Below are 23,245 nucleotides of genomic sequence, written 5' to 3'. Positions count from 1 at the left end.
CAGTTCAAACTTGGCTTTGAAGGTAACAATTGATATGTCTCATGATATTTTAGGGAAATTTGACTTAAAGAGTAGTGTATTATGGGTAAGGGAAGAGATTGTGAGAAAAGACAGCACTTGATGACAGGGCAGAAGTAGGGATAAAAATCAAAATAGATTTTGACTTCAAGATACACAGAATAGAGAGACACACACACACACACACACACACATTAGGGTGGGGATGGGACTGGAGAGATAGTTCATTGGTAAAGTTCTGAAGACCCAAGTTCAGAATCCAGAGCCTAGGTTTTAAGATGGATGGGCGGATACTGGATTGTCTTAGTTAGGGTTTCTATTGCTGGGAAAGAATACCATGATCAGAACAACTATTACTAAATAAAACATTTAATTGGGGCTGGCTTACAGTTCAGATGTTTAGTTCATTATCATCATGGTAGGAAGCATGCAGGCAGATACGGCGAGAGGAGCAAAGAGTTCTACATCTGGATTTCCAGGCAGCAGGAAAAGAGAGCTTGATCATCTGAAACCTCAAAGCTCAGCCCCAGTGACACACTTTGTCCAACAAGGTCACACACACCTCCTAGTAGTACCACACTTAAGGACCTTAAGGGGCCATTTTCATTTTCATCCATCACATGGATCTCTGCACTAGGGAAGTGGTGACATGCGGATCCCTGGGGCTTGCTGGCCAGCTAAGCTAGCCTATTTGGCAAGTTCCAGGCCGGTGATATAACCAGTCTCAGAAAAAGGTAGTGCTTGACACTGAGAGTTTGTCCTCTGGCCTTCCATCTCCCTGAGAGGCCAGAAGGCTTTGAGACTGTGAGGGTGGCGGTACTGTGCTGCTGCTCACTAAGCTGCTGGAGGAGTGGAGGAGCCGGGAGGCACAGAAGATTGTTGGGCCTGTGCGCTTCTTTGAATGGTGCTGCAGTTGGACCTTGTGTTCAAGATTAAACCTGTAACTGTCAGCTTTGTTTTATCCGTGATCTTTTCTTGGTTGATTGATAACAAATTAAGGAGCTAGATTACAACTCCGCTGAGAGTACTTGCCTATTGCTGCTATGCTTCGTCAATCAACCAAGTAAGTGGGACTTTTCCTGAAGTTACTTCATTGGTTCCGTTTTTGAGGAAACGGATCTACTGCTGCCACTGTGCAACGCAGATTGATTCATGGAACGTTTAATGAAGGATTGTGTCTGCAGAAGCTGTCGTGGGCAGTTGTCTTTGTGCCAGCGTTGTTGTGTATTTACATGATCTGAATAACATTGGCCTACTACCCACGTGGTTATGCAGCACATAGATGCCACCCAATTGAAACATTCTGTGGCATGTGACTCCCTGCTGGTGTTTGTTTTGTTCTTTGTTTACCTCAAGTAACACTGAACATTCATGGCTTCAAAGTCTTAATCCTTCTGTTTCTCGGCCTCCCGAGTGGTAGGGTTCCCATAGGCGTGTACCAGAATGCCCACCTGTGACTGTTTCGAGTCTTTTGGGTGCACAATCACTCTCAGCTCTTTCCTATCTCTAACTGCTTTTCTGCTACAGTGGTGACCACTGTTAAAGGCTGAGAGTATTTTCTTCCACCCCCTTTGCCAAAAAAGTTTACCAACTCTTGTTTTGTTTTTGTTTTTTGTTGTTTGTTTGGTTTTAGTGTAGCTTTTTTGTTTGTTTGTTTTTTGAGACAGGATTTCTCTGTGTCACCTTGGCTATCCTCGAACTCACCCTTCTTGACTGACCTCAAACTCAGAGATCTACCTGCCTCTGCCTCCCAAGTTCTGGGATTAAAGGTATGCACCACCACTGCCTGGCATTTACCAACTCCTAAAATACTAAAAATTTCCATATGTTACCACCATTAAATGACAGTCACCATGGTAACAGTCCTCTCCACCAATGATGAAATTGAAGCCAATATGGTAATGTTCCCAAGCCCTTCATGCATTATGCTAATGATAGAATCTGAAGTCAGACTAAAAGGCACTTCAGCTGGCTCCTTGGCTATCTTTCCACTGTGCCATTTATTTCCATTAGGTAGAAAGTAATGAGCAGTGTTTCTCCCTGACCTTCTTCTGGACAGTTGAACCCAAGGGCTTCATGTGTGCTAGGCAAATAGATAAGTGTAGTTTAAATATTTCTTATAATTTGGATTAATTTGTTAATTTATCAAGACACAACATTTAGCACACAATTATTTTAAAAGAAGCACCGGTTTTTTATCTAGTGGTGCTTTCTGTGCAGTCAGCAGTGGACTCTGAAGAGCCTTTGTTTGGAGAGCCACCGGTGACGCGCTGCATGTCCGTTGACTGCTGTTCTTAATCAGCACATGTTCTCATACAGTTTTACTGCATTTCAGCTTTCAGGAGAAGAGTTAAGTTAACCTGAGCAACAGCTGGGAATAAAAAAGTTCTTTGTATGTTGGCACCTGTGGGTATCCTGGTAATGGGTGTGTGTAATGAGAAACCTCTGCTGGGGACCATTGTGCCAAACACATACAATTAAGATTAATTGACTGGGTCATGTAAAAGCAAAGATTCATTGCCAGTGCATAGACCTAAAAAACAGAATACCATGGAACCTGGAGTTCTAGGTTGAAACAGTATGGAATTGAATGAGATGTCAGTGGTATTAATTCAAGTGCATTTTAGATTACTGTGTGTGTGTGTGTGTGTGTGTGTGTGTGTGTGCTGTGCCTGGATGCATGTATATGCACCACATGCATGCCAGTGCCTGTGGAAGTCAGTGTAGTGTCGAATACTCTGGGGCCGGAGTTGCTGATGCTTGTGAGCCACCATGTGGGCTCTGGAGGAGCAGCCAGTGCCCTCAACTGCTGAGCTGTCTCTCCAGCCCTTAATTAAAATGTCTTAGATTACATTTACTTGTTTATCCTTTGCTTGTTTGTTTGTGTATGGTGTACAGGTGCACGCACGTGCCCAGCGTGTGATGCCGTAGTGTGTATGTGAGGAAGTCAGCAACTTGTGGGAGTCCACTCTTTCATCCCACCGTTTGTGTGTGAGTGGACTCTTCATGAAAATAGCAAAGGTTAATTCTGTGTTTTTATATTTCTTCATTAATCTTTGTAAGGATAATGTTTCAAATATGAAATTCTTTATTATTTTAAAGAAACATAACCCAAAATATATGGGTGTTATCTCAAAAGGAAGAAAAAAAGAAACCCAATCACCAGAGGTCCAGTTCAGGGTCATCTGTGAATGAACTACATAATCCCTGACTCTGTAGTTGGTAGGCACAGAGGCAAATTCTTATTTCTTGTCTTGATGATGACAAGAAAAATATAAACAGGATCTAATTTACTCACCATTTTAACTAACTCTGTTGGGAATTGACACAGTCACTAAGTATAAATGATAAACAGAGCAAATACATTTAAATAGGACCCAGTGGGAATTCACTTTGGGAGAGACTAGTAAACAGGAGCATAGAAATTCTAGGTGAAGCTTTAGATTAAATATGGATTTAGATTAAAATAAAAGCAGAACAAGAAATCATTAGAAAAATTTTTGAAATGTGTATATGTATGAATTTCTCAATAATAATTTTGTGAGACAAGGTCTTTTAATGTCACTGTAGTGGCATTGAAAACTATGTAGATCAGGCTGGCCTTGCACTCACAAAGAGCCATCTGATCCAATAAAGGCATGAGCCACTACTCATGGCTTTAAAATTATAGTCTTAATGCTTACATTTTTTTCATATGGTCTTATTAGGAATTGAGAAGTGTACTTAAGAAATACACTAAGGTTGGGCATGGTGGCATGTGCCTATAATCCCAGCACTGAAGAAGAGGCAGGTGGATCACTGAGTTTGAGGCCAGCCCTGGTCTACTAAGCAGGTCCAGGACAGCCAAGAATACACAGAGAAACCCTATCTTGAAAAAAGAAAAATAAACAAAGAAACACACTAAGATAGAAAGATTGTGAAGAATTGAAGACTTCCTATTTAAGTATTTTACTCCTAGTGCCCTTCTAAATAGTTTTTAACCCAGGGCTTCAAGTCTATTAGGGGGTTGAGCTACCACAGGTCTGTAGCCCCGGCCCTAAATAGTTCTGAGGATGCATTATCCTAAAGTTTGATACAAATCTGGCCTTTTTTTTTTTTTTTTTCTTTGTTTGGTTTTCCAATGCTGGGTTTCTGTGTGTGGCCTGGCTGTCTTGTCACTCTATAGGCTTGGCTGGTCACAGAGATCCCCCTGCCTCTTGAGTGCTGGGACTAAAGGCGTGCACCACCACTGACAGGCTGGACTTCATTTCTAGTCTCACTTTAGTGTTAGTGCACATTAGTGTTAGGGTTCGTATTGAGATTTTGGTTGATATCTTTGGACTGGAGAAGTCAAAAGTTTGAGAGCGTTTGGAGCCAACCTGGCTCTGGTGCCGCACAGCCTTACTCCCAGCAGGTGGAGGTAGCCCAGGTTCTCTGTGACTTCAAGGCCAGCCTGGGCTACATAGTGAGCTCCAGGACAGCCAAAGCTACATAGTGAAACCCTATGTCAGAAAACTAACATGAAAGACAGACAGAAAGAAAGAAATTGAAGTTTTTTTCAGAGGACCAGCAAGATAAGTTCAGCAGATAGATACACATATGCACACCCAACAACCTGAGTTTGATCCTGGATCCCACACAATGGTAGGAAAGAACCTACTCCCTAACTTCCACTTGCATGATGACATGTACTTATGTGGGCGCAGATACACACACAATAAATAAGCTTTTTTATTTTTGTTTTTGTGACAGGGTTTCCCTGTGTATCCTTGGCTGTCCTGGACTCGCTTTGTAGACTAGGGTGGTCTGGCCTCGAACAGAAATCTGCCTCTGCCTTCCTGAGTGCTGGGATTACAGACATGCACCACCAAGCCTGGCTTAAATAAGTAAAATTTAAGTGCAGAAGATTAACTGGTTTCAGAACTCTAGGAAGGAAAGGTTTACAATGTTGGAAGGACATATTCACATACAGATGGAAGGAAGGAAGGAAGGAAGGAAGGAAGGAAGGAAGGAAGGAAGGAAGCTGAACAGTGTGCATGTCTTTAAAGTTAGGATAAGAAGTTTAATAAGAGGAAGACAGGAGACAGAATGCGTCGGTGCATTCCCCAGCTACTAAGCTTGGCTCAGGAGTGTGAGTTTGAGGCCTGCCGGAGCAACTTAATAAGACCCTGTTTCAAATGGAGGGGAGATTGTCAGTGCTTTTGTTGCTGTCCATTCTTCTGCCTTTGCAGCGTAAATGTATTTATTCCTGTCAAAAATGAGGGAGGGCTGGGTAAAGCTCAGTGTGCTGTGGTGGCTGACTATAACAAGGTGCTGGGTTCACTACCCAGCACAGGGAGTTTCGGGGAAGAGGCGAAAAGGATATTACTTTTGCTGTGCAGACTTTGACTCACTTATGAGTGCCTGTATAGCAGCATTCATGAATACTTAGGACTACAGAATGTTTTTATCCATATTTGTAAAGAACAGAGTGGAGCTTTCTTACAGAATGCCCATTTCTTACTCATCTTAATAATTTGGTAAATGAAGCGTTCGTGCTCTACTGCTCAGACATTAGTCAGTAAAATAGTTACTATGCCTCTGATTCTTTTCTTGCCAGTCATCCGAGAAGTTGCCAAAGATAGAAAATACTACAGAAAAGTTTCCTTTTTGCATAACAAATTTTACAGGAAAAATCACCATTTCCTTTTTTACTTAGTTATCTCTCTCTTTTTTTTTTTTTTTGATAGATTGCAAAGGTGGACTGCAAGGAAGTACTAGACATCATATGTAACCTGGAATCTGAGGGTCAGGATAACACAGCATTTGTTCTTTGTACGACTTACCTTACCCAGCAGCTCCAGACGGCCAGTGTATATTGTTCTTGGTAAGTACACCTAATTTGTATATACTCGTTTGTTAGTATATAGCATAGCATTTAGGGTTTGTGCCAGATTTAAGTCTTCACACGTAAATAAAATCTTGATTAGTATAATGACATCCTTTAAATTAAAAAATGCCATTGGTGTGATGTAGTTAAGGAAAGATAAGGTGCACAGCTTGCTTTTCTTGTAGATGGTTGTCTCGTGACTCCATAGGTGTCTTCTTCCCTGAAGCAGCATTATGTCAATTGGAACAAATAGGTATTATTTTCCCTTAACATTTATCAATACCTTCTGATAGTAACTTGCCCTTCTTGTTTAGAAACAAAAAGATCAGATTACTTAGGCCACTACCTAAATTTTGCATTAGAAAAGGAAATCCCTTTGAATACCAGTATGATTCGCAGCCATGTTACCATGTAGCTGACATTGCATTATTTATTTAGTTTTGTTTATATCTTGTTTGCCTCTAGAATGATTAGTTACTAAAAAAATAGAAACAAATATATCCATAGACTCTTTGTTCTAAGTGTATTAGTTCTGTTAGACCAGAAGGATAAACTTGATAGGTAGGAAACCTCTAAAATGCTTGTGCCTTGTCAGTGAGCATGTAATTAGTGATAAGAATATTACACTGGAGCAGCTAAGAGAAGTGCCAGGGAGAAAGTAATGTGAATGAGTTGAATTAGGAAAGCGCTAAGGATGGATTGACTTTCAAAAATTATTTATTAATTATACAGTATTGTGCCTGCATGTACATCAGAAGAGGGCACCAGATCTCGTCATAGAGGGTCGTGAGCCACCATGTGGCTGCTGGGAATTGAACTCAGGACCTTTGGAAGAGCAGACAGTGCTCTTAACCCCTGAGCCATCTCTCCAGCCCCCTCTTTCTTTCTTTCTTTCTTTCTTTCTTTCTTTCTTTCTTTCTTTCTTCTTTCTTTCTTTCTTTCTTTCTTTCTTTCTCTCTTTCTTTTTCTTTCTTTCTTTCCTTTTCTTTCCTTTTCTTCCCCTCTCTCTTTCTTTTTCTTTCTTTCTTCTTCCGCCCTCCCCCCCCTCTTTCTTTTTAAAGAAGAAAACCTAATAAAAAGCCTTTCATGTACCTGGGCCTTGATTTCCCTCTGGAGGGCTGCCTTTATCTATTTGTGGTTTTCTTGGTGGGAGTTGTGCCTGGGTGTAGCCACTGGCTGTGTCATACCTGTGGGAGATTAGAAGTCAGCCCTGGGTGTAGGTTTTCACCTTCCACTTTATTTTTTGTTTACAATTTATGTAGAAGTATTTGAATGCCATAAATGATCTCACCTTATCACTCATTACAGTGTGAATGATGTAGAGTCAGTTGATTCAGTGATTGAGAAATATTGTGATTGCTTAGTCTCAAGATTGAAGTGAGAAAGCACAAGCCCAAAGGTTTCACTTCCTAATCTAGTGCTTTTCTTCCAGGAGGGGGCCAGTTTTTTTTGTTTTGGGACAAGTTCTCCTATAGCCCAAGCTGACCTTGAACTCCCACTTTCCCTCCACTTCCCAGTCGAGCTTCACATCTAGGAGGCAAGCACTCTCCTAGCTGAGCTGTGCCCAACAGCTGAACAGACTAAAATGCAGGTTGTAGTTTCTTGTCCCTTGAGACTGTGACACCAGCGGGTCTCTGTCCTGTGACCATGGAGACAGTAGAATAAGGTCCTAGTGTCCTAATACTCATTGTAGGCATTTTGCCAGGGTGAAATAATGTAAATAAAAGAAATTGTTAAATAGCAGTGAGATGTTTTACCATTAAATCAAGTAAAACTGATTTTTTTTTTCTACCAGGAATCTGTTCATTAGAAACGTTTTAGCTTCAGCAAGTAGATTAGGCTTAGAAGCAAACCTGCATTTTGCTTGGTCTAGTTAAATGTATTTCATTTTCAATATTAAAAAACATTTTCTAGTTGTATGTAGACTTTTTTTGTTTTGCTTATTTTGAGACAGAGTCTCTCTACATAGCCCTGGCTGTTCTGGAGCTTAGTATACCTGGCCTCAAACTCACAGAGATCCTCTTGCCTCTGTGTCCCAAGTGCTGGGTTTAAAGGCGTTCTCCGTCATGCCTGGCTACAGTTAGTCTTTTAACTTCAAAGATTAATAAAATCATATATAGAATATTATAGGTTCTGTGGTATATGAGAAAGAGAGGGATGCATCTGTATGCATAGCCACTGGCCAAGTCAGGCCTGTGGAGATTAGAAGACAGTCTTGAGCGCACATTTTCACCTTCCACTCTGTCTGAGACAGGGTCTCTTTGTTTTTTATTGCTGCATATTCCAGGCCAGCAGGCCTGGGAACTTCTAGGAGTTTTCCTGCCTCTTCCTGGCATATTGGGAAGAAGCACCAGGACTAAACACTCATATACTGCTGTATCCATGAACTCGGAGAACTTACATGAACTCAGAGAATTCCAAGTCCTCAAAGTTACACTCATATATTTATTATATTTTTCTTTCTTGTTCATTTTCCTCTTTTGGTTATTTGGAATAGGATCTTATTCTTTAGCCTACACTAGCTCCAAATATAAGGCACTTGTCTTGCCTCCCAAGTACTAGGGTTGCAGATGTGAGGCAGTACACCCACATCCAGCTTCAGAACTTTTTTTCAGTTTGTGTTCATGTTCATGTTGAATGTCTTCCATCTTTTTTCCCTGCTTCCTCTCAGTAAACCCAAAACTTTGCAGTTGAACTGGCTGTCCTGGCCAGCAAGCCTCAGGGACCCTCCTGTCTCCAGCGTCCTAGCGCTGGGATTCTAGGTGTTCGCCAACACCATCCCTTTTCCTGGGTCCTGGGGGTCCAAGTTCTCATTCTTGTACAGCAAGAACTTGATACACTAAACCCTCTCCCCGGCCTCCTCTCACATTGTTTTGGTGTTCCTGACCTTTTCTTTTATTATGTTTTCTTCACTCAGCCACTGTTCACGGGAACCTGCACCAGGCTCTAGGATTAGTGCTGTTGTCCACCGAAGCTGGAAGGGATTAATGGGGATTTCCTTTTTGCCTATGCCAAAAAAGAAAGAAAATCTTAGTCGCTTAACACTTTAAAAAGTTTCTTCTCGGCAATTCAAAGTGAAATAGAATCTAATTTTAAAACAAACAAAAAGCCTTTCCTTCTTTCTGAGGGGTGTCTAGATAATTGGAGTTAGAAATAATCACCACACAAAACAGCAAATTTAACTAAGAAAGGCTTACTCTTAGACCTTCTGTTCCAGTAAGATTAGTTTGTGCCGGGAACTTTTGTTTGTTTAAGGTAGAGGGACCTGTGGTTCTTGTTTAGAAAAGGAGTATTTTAAGGCTGGAGTTGTGGCTCATACCTGTCACCCCAGTACTTATGAGTCTGAGGGAAAGAAAGGGCATGCCATGACCTAGTGTTACAGGCAGTTAGTTACAGTCACCTCCTGCCCTGGCTGCTGGCGTTCAAATTTGGATCCTCTATGTGAGCACAAATATTTTTAATGGTTTGAACCATCTTTTCAAACCAGTGAACAAGCATGTTTGCGTCTGTATTCATGATGCTCACATGTGTGTACATGCAGAGACCAGTAGTGGACATAAGGTCCCTTGAAGCTGGAGTTACAAGCTGTCATTAGTTTCTAGACATGGATGCTAGAAATAGAACAGTTCCTCTGCAAAAGACAGTCCTTAGTTACAGAACCAGCTCTCCAGCCCTAATGAAGTCTTTCGTTAAGGGTTTTTGTTTTCTGTTTTGTTTTTGGCTGTCCTGGACTCATTTTGTAGACCAAGCTGGCCATGAACTCACAGCAATCCCTCTACCTCTGCCCCCCTGAGTGCTGGGATTACAGGCATGTGCTACCCCATCTGGCTCTTTTGTTTTTGAGACTGGATCTCAGTCCCAGCTGAAATGGTTTACATTTCCTTTAATCTTCATAATCACGTGTAACTGCCTTTGTTCAGTAGATTTTACATAGATACTGGCGTTAGGATGGAGCTCAGGGCTATTGCAAATACTAAGCAAGTATTATACTACTAATCTATGTTCCCAGCCTTCACATACATAGATGTTTTGACAGATACTCTTTCTGTCTATTTATTTGCTCATTTGTTTGTTTGTTTGGGGGCTGGGATCTGTCTACATAGCCCTGGTCTACCACTAGGCTGGCTTCTGGCTCCACAATGATCTGCCTGCCTCTGCCTCCCAGGTTCTGGAAATTAAGGACGTTCACCACCACACAGCTTTAGACACTCCTTTTTATTTAAGATTTAATCTTATTTTATTTGCATGACTGTTTGCCTGCGTGTAAGTATGTGAACCACATGCATGCCTAGTGCCCTCAGATGCCAGGAGAGAGTGTAGGGTTCCATGGAGTTAGAGTCACATATGGTTGTAAGCCTTCATATGCATGCTGAGAGCTGAAACTGCATTCTTAGCAAGTGCTCTTGAAGTTCTCTCTTCAACCTCCCCATGCCCCTATTTATTAGGGTATGTAATTCATCATCATTTGGTTTTTTGTTTGGATTTTCTAAGACAGTGTTTCTCTGTGTCTCCTGGCTGTCCTAGAACTGGCTCTGTAGACCACAGTGGCCTCAACCCACAGAGCTCCACCTGCCTCTGCCTCCCAAGTGCAGATTAAAGGTGTGCACCACCACCACCTAGAGTTTTGTACTTAGACCTGAGCAAAGCAGTGTTCCGAGTGGAAGGTGTAATGCTGCATGCCTTTAATTTCAGCACTAGGGAGTGAGGCAGCCTGGCCTGTGTCAGTTCAAGACAAGCCCTGCTCTATCTGTGATGAAACCTGTCTCAGACTAATAGTTTATTTCCTTCAAGCTTTTCATTGCTTCCATAATGGATATTTATACATTTTCTATGTTTTAAACATTTCCCAGAATGCCTTTTACTTAAGCATCCAGTAATAAAGGCTTATTTAGTAGGGCCATCACATTGACAGGCTGCGTAGATTTCCATGGCAGTTGCCCAGTTCCTTAGAACAAGGTTTAATTCAATCAGTATAACTAGTGACCAGTGTGAAAGTTAAACCTTTTAGAACAAGGGGGAGTCTAAGTAAAGAAAAGTTTAATGTCATCATAAGGGAAGTAGTTGGGTTTTTATCTTTACACAGACAAGGAAATCAGAACTTTCAGGGCAGATCTTTCATGGTGTTACCTTTTAGGGGGAAATAGTTGAGGACATAGACAGCTTTTCATTCGGTTTCTATTGTGTATATTGTCAGCTTGCTTTTATTGACTCAAAAAAACATGGTCAAGAGTGGGACAGCAAACACAAGTTTAACATATGTTTACTACAACTGTTTTCTGTCACAGGGAGCTGACTCTCTTTTGGAGCAAACTACAAAGAAGAATTGACCCATCTTTGGAAACATTTTTGGAGCGCTGTCGGCAGTTTGGTGTCATAGCTAAAACACAACAGCATTTATTTTGCCTGATTAGAGTCATACAGACTGAAGTGAGTACTTTATGCTTTCCATGCTGATTGTGATGGCTTCTCAGAGAATTCTTGTTGGCGTGCTTGAAGGTTAAGCCCTTTTCTGCTCACCAGCCTTGATGCTGCACAACTGAATCTCCTGAGCCTTGGTTTGTTTAATTCTAAAGTGAGGATTATATGCACAGGAAATTTTATCTAGAATAAATAACTAAGCTATGTTAGGGCTCTGTAGTTTCGGAGCAATTATTCTTTATATTCACAGCATTTTTTGTAAGATTTATTTATTTATTTATTTATTTGTTTGTTTGTTTGTTTGTTTTTAATGTGTATGAGTGTTTTGCCTGTCTGTCTTTCTATGCACCACCTTTATGCCTGGTATCTATAGAAACCAGAAGGGGCTGTCATATCCCTTAGAACTGGAGATACAGATGGTTTTGAGCCAACATGTGGGTGCTGGGAACAAAACCCAGGTCAGCGCTCTCCACCACTGAATCATTTCTCCAAGCCCATGTTCCCAGTATTAGAATGATGCCAGCACAGAATAATTATCTAGCAAATTGTTTTTCAAACTGTTGAATGCTCATCATATTGTGTGGCAGTCAGTTCATGTTCTCTTTATAATAGTCATGAGGAAAATGGAGTACTCCCCAGTACTATTATCATTTTACCAATACAGGATCTGTGGCTCACACAGGCAGTAGTGGTGCATGGCTTTAATCCCAGCACTCAGGAGGCAGAGGCAGGTGGATCTCTGTGAGCACAAGGCCAGCCTGGTCTACAGAGTGAGTTCCAGAACAGTCAGGGGTACAGAGAAACCCTGTGGAAAAGAAAAATAAAAGAGGAGGAGGAGGAAGAAGAAGAAAATGAGGGAGGCTTGGGGGAGTCGAGGGTATGGATCAAAATCTGACTCTTCTCTTTGCTGTTGACCATGCATAGTAAACCCCTGCCGCACAATTCTCTTTGCTCACACTGTCACATTCCATTTGAGCCTTTCTGGTAGAGACATGTATATAGTAATCTTTGGGTTTGTGACCATACTTTTTTGTGAGTTTTAACTACTTTCTGAGGAGTTGTTGTTTTAGAGATACTGTCTTATTTCTCTTCCTCTGGAAAACTGAGATTTGATTAGACCTTCGACTGGCGTGTACAAAAGAGTTCTTTCAGGAGAAATTGGAGAAGGATCAGTTACTATTATTTGGGGCTTTGAAAAACCAAGTGCTTTTCTTATGAAGAGTTCCTTAAATTCAGTTGTATAATCACTTACACCCTCTGTTTCTGTGTGACTTCTTTTATCTTTCTGCCTCAGCCTTTTCAGTGCTGGGGCTACAGGTGTCCATGAAATACCTAGGTTAAATTCGGTTTACCACCATTCTTTTTTTATCTTTTATTGAGCTCATTTGTCCTATAATCCTTTGAACTCACGTGCATTTATTTACTTTGTATATTTGGCTCATGGGTAATTTCATTGAAAGGGTAAGAACTACTTCAGTATACAATACCATTAGAGTGGCTGGTGGCACACCACACACCAAGACTCTATCCCAAAACAACTGGGACAGTATGTGATGTTGTGTAGGTCATGATGCAGAAACTGTAAATATACTTTATTGTTCGTACTTACAACATCTAATTCGGTCCTTTGCATGTTGAGGCAAAAAGGGTCTAAATGTAACTCTTGAGTATGGTGATGCGATACATGGCTGAGATCCCAACATTTGGAAGGTAGGATAATTTAAGGCCTATGTGAGATCATGTCTATTAGCCTGAACGGGGGGAAGGATTTAAGATGAAGTTTAAGAACCCAAAATGAACCTGTTTAGTTGGTGGTACTGTGTTTTTAGTTGTTTGTCAAGTGGTTAAAAATTGCTTTAGAGCAGACTCCTGATTGGTGGCACTTTTACATGCTGTGTTACTTATGAAACAGTTTTTTCTCTTGAAAGTTTAAGTACAAATTGGACAGGTATATATTCCATCTTTCATGTGCATCTTTGATGAAGAATCCAGGCCTCAATGTGTTCTTGCTTATACAATAAACAGAAAAACATACTGAAGGCTATTTTATAGTTTTAATAATGTGACTTCTAATTATATTATCTCTATAGATTGGCCTCCTTGGTGGCAAGTGCCTTTATCTACTGGGCTTTCTCACTGGCCCTGTTTATTTTTGAAACATGGTTTTACTAATATAGTTCAGGACAACCTCCAACTCTGTTTAGCCCTAACTGGTCACTAGTAATCATTTTGGCCCGACCCCCCCAAGTGCTGGGATTATAGACATGTGCTAAGAACTCTGAAAGTTTTGAGAAGTTAAAATGTCTGTGTGTGTGTGTGTGTGTGTGTGTGTGTGTGTGTGTGTGTTCGTTCGTTCTCAAGACAGGGTTTCTCTGTGTAACCTTGGCTGTCCTAGAACTCACTCTGGATACCAAGCTGGCCTTGAACTCAGGCCTGCTCTGACTCCCAGTGCTGGGATTAAAGGTGTGCACCACCACCACCCAGCATGAGAAGTTAAAATATCTTATCAACAGAAGTTAATGTGATCCTTTGTATATAAAGAGATTGACTTTTCCTTTCTCCTCTGCTTGCAGGCACAGGATGCTGGCATTGGGGTGTCAATTTTACTATGTGTCAGAGCTCTTCAACTCAGATCCAGTGAAGATGAGGAAATGAAAGCTTCAGTCTGTAAAACAATTTCCTGTCTTTTACCAGAAGATTTGGAAGTTAGGCGAGCCTGTCAGCTTACAGAATTCTTAATTGAACCCAGTTTGGATGGATTCAATATGCTGGAAGAACTATATTTGCAGCCAGATCAAAAATTTGATGAAGAAAATGCACCAGTTCCAAATTCCCTCCGATGTGAGCTCTTACTAGCTTTAAAAGCCCACTGGCCCTTTGACCCTGAATTTTGGGACTGGAAAACTTTGAAAAGACACTGCCACCAACTCCTGGGACAAGAAGCCTCAGATTCTGATGATGACCTAAGTGGCTATGAAATGTCTATTAATGATACAGATGTCTTAGAGTCATTTCTCAGTGACTATGATGATGGTAAAGAAGATAAACCATACAGGAGAAATCTGGCAGATCAGAATAAGGAGAAAAGAGACAGAAAACCTATCGGTTCTTCTGAAAGATACCAGAGGTGGCTTCAGTATAAGTTTTTCTGTTTATTGTGTAAGCGGGAATGCATAGAGGCCAGGATTCTTCATCATTCTAAGATGCACATGGAAGATGGAATATATACCTGCCCAGTTTGTATTAAAAAATTCAAGAGAAAAGAACTATTTGTTCCTCATGTAATGGAGCATGTTAAAATGCCACCAAGCAGAAGAGCTAGAAAGAAATTACTGTTGAAAGGCTCTCAAAGGAGCATTTATCCCAAGAGTCCTACTGGAAGTCTGGAACAAAATCAGCCGTTGAGCGAACAAGCCAAAGGAGAGTCTCATGAATATGTCACATTTAGCAAGTTAGAAGACCGCCGCCTGCAAGACAGAGACTTGTACCCATGTCCTGGTACAGACTGCTCCCGTGTGTTCAAACAGTTTAAATACCTAAGTGTGCATCTTAAAGCTGAACACCAAAATAATGATGAAAATGCCAAGCACTATCTGGATATGAAAAACAGAAGAGAGAAGTGTACTTACTGTCGGAGGCATTTCATGTCTGCTTTTCATCTGCGCGAGCATGAGCAGGTGCATTGTGGTCCTCAGCCCTATATGTGTGTCTCTATAGACTGCTATGCAAGGTTTGGGTCGGTGAATGAGCTGCTTAACCACAAGCAGAAGCATGATGACCTCCGTTACAAATGTGAGCTGAATGGCTGCAATATTGTGTTCAGTGACTTGGGCCAGCTTTACCACCATGAAGCACAACACTTCAGGGATGCATCCTACACATGCAATGTCCTTGGCTGTAAAAAGTTCTATTATTCTAAAATTGAATACCAGAACCACCTCTCTATGCATAATGTTGAAAGTCCTGATGGAGAATTGAAGAAATCAGTGAAACTTGAGGAAGCTGCAACAGATGGAAAGCAAGATTGCGTGGACCAGCCCCATCTACTTGACCAAACTGATAAGTCCCATTCTCCTGAAGATCTTCTTTTCTGTGCAGGCTCAGCTGGTGCTCACATAGACACCACAGAAAACCTGAAGGACAACAGTGACAGCAATTCTAGTGATCAGTTAAGTCACAGCTCTTCCACATCAATAAATGAGGAATTAATTGACACACTGGATCACTCTGAAACCATGCAGGACCTATTACTGTCTCATGAGAAAGTCTTTGTACCCTCCAGTTTAAAAGAGAAGTGCTCCAACGTGGCGATTTGTTTTGATGGAACTAAATTCACCTGTGGTTTTGATGGCTGTGGGTCCACCTACAAAAACGCAAGAGGGATGCAGAAACACCTGCGGAAGGTGCATCCATACCACTGCAAGCCAAGAAAGGTAAAGACAAAAGACCTCTTTACCTGCTTGGATGACAAGCAGAATCAAGCTGACAAGTTTGATACAGAACCTAAACCCAGCTCTGATACAAACAGTGACTCCCCGGATGAAAGTCCCGATCACAGTATCCACCCTAAATGCAAAAGAGAGCATGGAAGCTATTCCCCTGAACCTTCCATTTGTGCTTCTAAAAGGCCATGCACAGAGGATACAATGTTGGAACTTCTGTTACGTTTGAAACATTTAAGCTTGAAGAACTCAATAGCACACGGCCCTTTCTCAGGGTCGCTGCAGCGGTGCCCGTCTAGCGGTGCTCAGTCTCTTCAGTCAGCCCCGTCTTCCATGTCAGACCTTGAGAATCAGGATGAAAATATGCCAAGTCAGTACCTTGCACAATTGGCAGCGAAGCCTTTCTTCTGTGAGCTTCAAGGATGCAAATACGAATTTGTGACCAGAGAGGCTTTGCTAATGCATTATCTTAAAAAGCATAACTATTCAAAAGAAAAGGTCCTTCAGTTAACCATGTTCCAGCACCGGTACTCCCCGTTCCGATGTCACATCTGCCAAAGGTCATTCACAAGAAAAACGCACCTTAGGATTCATTATAAAAACAAACACCAGATCGGCAGTGACAGGCCAACTCACAGACTGTTAGACAGTGAAAAATGTGACCATGAAGGGCCATGCTCAGTAGACCGACTGAAAGGCGATTGCTCTGCAGAACTGGGTCCCAACAGTAACTCAGAGACAACTCAGTGTCATTCTAAAAAAGATGAATGCAGCTCAGAAACAGACTTGGAGTCCTCTTGTGAGGAAACAGAAAGCAAGATGTCTGGTATTGCATCTCCCATAGGTAGCCATAGAGAAGAGGGAGAGGGGAGAGAGGGGAGAGGAAGCAGGCGGACTGTTGCTAAGGGAAATCTCTGCTATATTTTGAATAAGTACCACAAACCATTCCATTGTATCCACAAAACCTGCAACTCTTCATTTACCAACCTCAAAGGCCTGATTCGCCATTACAGAACTGTGCACCAGTACAACAAAGAGCAGTTATGCTTAGAGAAGGACAAAGCAAGAACCAAAAGGGAACTTGTAAAGTGTAAAAAGCTGTTTGCTTGCAAATACAAGGACTGTAACAAGCGTTTCCTGTGCTCCAAGGCCCTGGCTAAGCACTGCAGTGACTCTCATAACCTAGACCACACTGAAGAGTCCAAAGTGCTTTCTGAGACTGAATCTGCAGCAAGGTTTTCTTGTAACCAGCCTCAGTGTCCTGCAGTTTTTTACTCATTCAGTAAATTGAAACACCACCTGTTGGAACAGCATAATATTGAAGGAGAAATCCATTCAGATTATGAAATCCATTGTACTCTAAATGGCTGTGGCCAGATTTTCAGCCATCGAAGTAATTACTTCCAGCACGTCTACTACCGACACAGGGACTATTACGACAACCTGTTCGGCAGCCAGAAAGTAGCAAACGAGCGGCTTCTAAGGAGTGAAAAGGTGTGTCAAACAACTCAGGCACAGGAGCTGACACAGGGCCAGGAGCAAGGGCAGGAGCAGGGGCAGGAGCAGCAGACTACCAAAAGGCCATTTAATGCTAAAGCTAAAAAATGTGGTGTACTCAAAGATAAGAAAGCTCCAATTAGCTTTAAAACAAGAGCGGAAGCGATCCACATGTGCGTAGAGCATTCTGAGCACACTCAATACCCATGCATGGTTCAGGGATGCCTGTCTGTGGTGAAGCTGGAGAGCAGCATCGTGCGGCATTACAAGCGTACCCATCAGATGAATAGTGCCTATTTAGAGCAGCAGTTGGAGAACCTTGTGGTTTGTGTTAAGTATGGTACCAAAATTAAGGAAGAGCCCCCTTCCGAAGTACAGCCCTGTGTAAAGACAGAGGAAAATACTAGTTGTGAATCGGTGCCTACGGAGCACCATTCCCAGGGAGACGGCAGTGTGCCCCTCCAGAACACTGATCCCACTTACCCACCGGAACAGGGCGGTGGGCAGAAAGGCTGTACGGAAAGCCCTGTTTTTGACACAGACAGTCTGCTCTACAGGGGAACTTTGAAATGCAGCCATGCTTCAGAAACCACGTCTTTGGAACAGTGTAATATAGTTCAGTCTCCTCCCTGTAAAATAGAAAGCCCCATACCTAATCCCAGTGGGACAGAAAGTGGTACTTACTTCACAGACTTCCAGCTGCCTTTATCAAGGATCAAAGAAGAACCTGGGCAGCATAGTTCAGGGCAAGAAAACACTGTAAAGAATGCAACCCAGGTCCCAAAAGAGAATATTAGGAAGCATTCTCAGCCCAGGTCATTTGATCTGAAGACTTACAAACCTATGGGATTTGAATCTTCCTTTCTGAAATTTATTCAGGAAAGTGAAGAGAAGGATGATGATTTTGATGACTGGGAGCCTTCAGAGCACTTAACATTGAATAACTCCTCTCAGCCCAGTAATGACTTGACAGGCAATGTTGTGACAAACGCCACCGTGAATGACGGCACCCCTCAAGTTGACATACCTCATTCTGCCAGTAACCCTCCAGTTGCAGAGAACCTGACTGCAATCCCACCATTAGTAGTAGCTGAAGCAACCGCGGTTCCCTCCTTGGAAAACCTGAGGGTCGTACTGGACAGAGCATTAACAGACTGTGGAGAGCTTGCCTTAAAACAGCTTCATTATCTTCGGCCCGTAGTTGTCCTTGAAAGATCTAAGTTCTCCACGCCAATTTTAGACTTGTTTCCAACTAAGAAGACAGATGAGCTTTGTGTAGGAAGTTCCTAAATCACTGTTGTTTTTTGAAGCAGCTAGCTCCAGCACTGCAGTGTGGGGACACTTGCCAACGTGAACAAAGGCTGGGAGCCAGCCACACTTGCTTAGGGTAGAATAGGCTGTATTTACATGAATGTACAATATCTATGTCAGCAGTATTGGCGGCGTCCAGTAGCTCTCCAGTTGGTTTATTGATCGGGATTTTTGTTTGTTTGTTTGTTTATTAAAAAATGGAACTGTACTCTTGTTTGGTGCTAATTAATACATCAAAATATACTGGGGCTTCCTTTTTCCAATTAAGTGTGCATGATTGTATATGGAACATAGATTAAAGTCCCGGGGTGGGAGGGCAAGGGCAAGGGCAGGAAGTTCTTACTTGACTTGAATGTGCACCCAAGGGTGCTTTGTGTAATATATTGTACACTACAGCATCTTATATTTTTTGAGTTGAGTTTCAATAAATTGCAATTTTTCACCCACATCTTGCTTACTCATAATGAGTTTTTATGCCATGTGCAAACTGCAGTTGCACTTGCTCTTTCTGGAGTGTGTCATTTTACTCCAGTGATTTTCTGCTGACTATAAACATTCAGATCATGATTCTTTTTTGGATGCCCTCTGTCTTAACGTTTTTGTGGAAAGAATTCTGAGATTTGAGTTGGTTGCCTTAGGATTCAGGGTAGCTCCCACAAGTTGGCGGTAAAGATAGAAGCAGGTGTGCCAGGCTGGACACTAGGAACATAGCAGGTTCAGAGGCAGGCTCCAGGGAGCTGCAATTAGTGGTGCATGCTGGCATGAAGAGGGGTAGGATTCCTGCAGAGGTGAGGCAAGGAAGCATATTCAGGTCGACCGGTAGATGTGCTTTACATTTTGATCTGGATATCTGAGGATGAGCAGAGGATAAAGAGCCCAGCAGTTTAAAGTGCTTGCTGATCTTGCAGACAGGGCCTGGATTCAATTCTCAGCAGCCAAGTCGCTACTCACAACTCAGCAATTCCCCAGAATCCGTCACCCTTTTCTGGCTTCTGCCGTCACCAGAGACATACATGTGGTGCACATACATACGCACTGGCAAAACAAAAATGAACTTGGTTGAGACGAACAGTGGTGATTGCAATATAGAGGATAGATGTAGCCAAGGTGAATAAAGAGGGACCGGAAGGATGGCTCAGTGCGGAAAGGGGCTGCCTAGCCTCACTGACTCTGATCCCTGTAACCTGGTAGAACAACAGAAGAGACACCTGCATGTTGTTCTCATTGCAACACACTCACCATGGCATGTGCACATAAATAAATTTTAATCTTTATTAAGGTATGTAAGAAGATGGGACTGTTGGGACTTGGCGAAAGAAAAGCATTCAAGACAAACAGGACCACCAAGGTGAAAATACAGAAGGGAGTGGGTAATGGGGAAGAAGACAAGTTCAAGGTCTGGTTTTGTTTGACCGGGACATCTAGGATAGGGTTTTGGTTTTGTGGATTTTTTATTATTATTATTTTTTGCTTTAGTATCTATTCTGCAGCTCAAACTAGATGTTTCTGCCTCGAACTCGAGTGCTAGAATTAACATTGACCGCACCAGCTCCAAGTCAACATTCTGTGTAGATTGAACAACCTTGAGCTGTGTGTGACTCTTCCTCATGAGTGCTGACTGTCCCACACCCAGGTTATGCAGTACTGCTTTGTACCTACTTGGAAAACACTGAACTATGTTCCCAACCCTTTGAGTTTTTAGTTTTGAGATGGGCTCTGTATAGCCCAAGCTGGCCTCAAACAAATCCTCCTGCCTCAGCCTTCCCAAAGCTGTGATTATCTCTTAATGAAATGACCCATCTCCTTTTCTTACCTGGAGTTGCTTTTCAATCCCCTCCGATTCTGAAACTCCTGGTTTTGGACATCATTCTGCTACCTCTCATCCTGACAGTCTAAAGTGCTCGCACAAACCCAAGTCCTTTTTTTGGTACAGATTCCAACAGAGGACAGATTCTCAAATGAAGTTGTTGATGGTTTTTAGTTTTGAGACAGGTTCTGTGTAGCCCAGGATGACCCAAACTTATACTCTGCCTCAGCCTTCCCAAAGCTGTAATTACGGGTATACACTATGTCCCGCTTCTTATTAAGTTCTTTACAAATATAGTAGTGTCACTCATAGGCTGAGAGCCCTGCTGTGGGCTTCAGCCTCCTCAGTGAGGTGACATGAGCGATCATCTCGGGAGGCCTGTGATCTGATTGTGAGAACTTCTGTGGTTCTCAGCCGCAGCACAGCTGAAATGTCAGCACTCAAGAAACTGCCACAGTGCCAGGTGGTGGTGGTGCGCACCTTTAATCCCAGCATTTGGGAGTCTGAGGCCAGCCTGGTCTACAGAGTGATTCCAGGACAGCCAGGGCTACACAGAGAAACTGTCTTGAAAAACCAAAAAGAGAAACTGCCACAGGTTTGAGGCCATCCTGGTGTACATTGAAGACTATCCAGGGCTCAAGACTGGAGAGATGGCTCAAGAGTGAGAGCAATGATCGTTCTACCAAAAGACCTGGGTTCAATTCCCAATACAACATGGCAGCTCACACGTGTCTGTAACTGTCAGGGCCAAGGGATCTGACACCTTCACACAGACATACATGGAGCCAAAACACAAATGCACATAAAAATGAATAAATCTTTTTTTTTTTTTTTTTAAAGAGAATTCCAGGGCCTTGTAGCAAGATCCTGCCTCATAAAACAACAGCAACAAAAATCTTCATATTAAAAATGTTTAGCCCAGGAGAGAGAGTTGCTGATTTGCCTAAAACAATTAGCCATAACTATCCAAAACATCCCAGAGTGGATCAAAACCCTATGTTTCAGAACCCATTTGACAACTCAAGTATAAAGCAAAGGGTTTGACCCAGCTAAGATGTCAAGTTGCGGTTGTCAGTGTTTGCTTCAGTTCATCTTTTTGGGTAGCTTCTGTGTAAATTACACAAAATAAGGTAGCTCGTTTTATTTTATTTTATTGTTGATTTGAAACAAGACCTTGCTATGAAGCCAGGGTGGCCTTGAATTTGATATCCTCCAGCCTTAGCTGGAGTGCCAGGATTGCAGTCATGTGCCACCACGCTTAGCTAGTGTGTGTGTGTGTGTGTGTGTGTGTGTGTGTGTGTGTGTGTGTTAATGGTTTCATGTACCCCAGGCTGGCCTCTAACTCCCTAAATCCTTAAGTAGTTGAGAGTGACTTTAAACCTCTAATCCTCTTCCATAACCTAAATGTACTAGGATTGCAGATGCCCGCTTTACAACTGGTGCCTTTGGGGGTGGGGGCCTTTTTTCCTTTCTCTTTTTGACAAGGTCTCACTGTGCAGCCTTGGCTAGCCTGAAACTTGCTATGTAGACCAGGCTGACCTAGAACTCAGATTCACTTGGCTCTGCCTCCCACGTGCTAAGATTAAGGCATGTGCCACCACACTCAGCCAAGCCAGTGCCTTTTAAAATGTAGATTCTACATATGAGAGAAAATGTGTTCATCAATTTGAATCTGGCATATTTCACTTCATGTGATAATCTCCAACTGAATCCACCGTGCTACAAAGCGTGTTTTCAAACTATACCATTGTGTATATATCTGCATGTTCTCTGTTTATCCACTGGTGGGCCTTTAGCTTGATTCCAGAGTTTAGCTGTTGTGCAGTGTTGCAGTAAACATGCGTGAGCAGGTATCTCGAATATGTGTTGACTTTGGTTCATTCTGACATACAGGCATGAATGCTACACTGGAGCCTTTGGTAGTCCTGTTTCTTTTTGCTTGTTTGTGTATATAATATTTTTAATTTCTTCTTTGAGAATTTGGTACAGGTATACACTGTATTTTGATCATAGCCACCCTCTACTCCCTTCTCTAACTTCCCCCGAATTCACCAACACATCCTTTTCGGGCTTTCATGACCTCTTTCCTCCCCCTTGCCCCTTGTATCCCATTAAGTGCAAATAGTACTGCCCTTATGCAGATGGCCGAGCAGATGGGGTTATCCACTGGAACACAGGCACCCTTCTAGTAACCACATTTGGCTTGATAAAAACACAGAATTTCAGGCACAGCTGTCAACCTGCTAGACAGAAATCAGCATAATGAGGTCAGATGATTCATAGGCAAAGAGAGGTTCCAGAAACACCTGGAATACACAGTGAAATGTGCTTATAAGATGTTAAGAGTGTGTGTTGAACGTTCGGAACCCCATGGAGTGCTGTTACCACCCTTGTTTGACAAAGAACCGGAGATAGAGAGATGGCTCAGCAGTTAAGGACCCTGAATGAGGGGCTAGAGAGATGGCTCAGAGGTTGAAGGTACTAAATGTTCTTCTAAAGGACCAGGGTTCAATTACCAGCACCCCACATGACAGCTCTCACCCTCCTGTAACTCCAGTTCCAGGGGATCTAACACCCTCACAGAGACATATGCAGGCAAAAGACCAATGCACATAAAATAAAAATAAGCATTGAAGACAATAACAGAAAAACAAAAACCCTGAATGATCTTGCAAAGGACCTGAACTGAGTTCCCAGCACCCACATGATGGTTCACAGCTGCCTGTACCTCCAGTTCCAGGGGATCTGACACCCTCTTCTTACCTCCGTGGGCTCCTGCAGACATGTGGCGCACATAACTCATGCAGGCAAATATACATAAATATTATTTAAAAGGTGAAATTCTTGCCTAGCTGACAGTGAGCTCAGCTCCCGATCTCACTAGAAGGCCGGGAGAGTGCATTC

General features: G+C 42.4%; 1 protein-coding gene across 1 annotated transcript in view; it reads left to right on the top strand.

Annotated features, from left to right (window-relative positions):
* The window catches only part of Rlf (RLF zinc finger), a 60,703-nt gene extending 41,727 nt beyond the window's left edge, over nt 1-18,976 (top strand). Inside the window, exons 6-8 of the mRNA XM_055611388.1 lie at nt 5,727-5,863; nt 11,152-11,293; nt 13,858-18,976. Of these exons, the coding sequence (XP_055467363.1) occupies nt 5,727-5,863; nt 11,152-11,293; nt 13,858-18,513 (4,935 nt within the window). The 3' untranslated portion in view covers nt 18,514-18,976. The remainder of the gene's footprint in view (nt 1-5,726; nt 5,864-11,151; nt 11,294-13,857) is intronic.
* The last annotated feature ends 4,269 nt before the right edge of the window (nt 18,977-23,245 follow it).

Source organism: Psammomys obesus, unplaced genomic scaffold (assembly GCF_907164565.1).
Source record: "Psammomys obesus unplaced genomic scaffold, mPsaObe1.curated_primary_1811, whole genome shotgun sequence".
NCBI classification, from domain to species: domain Eukaryota; kingdom Metazoa; phylum Chordata; class Mammalia; order Rodentia; family Muridae; genus Psammomys; species Psammomys obesus.
This window is presented reverse-complemented; position numbering and strand designations above follow the sequence as displayed.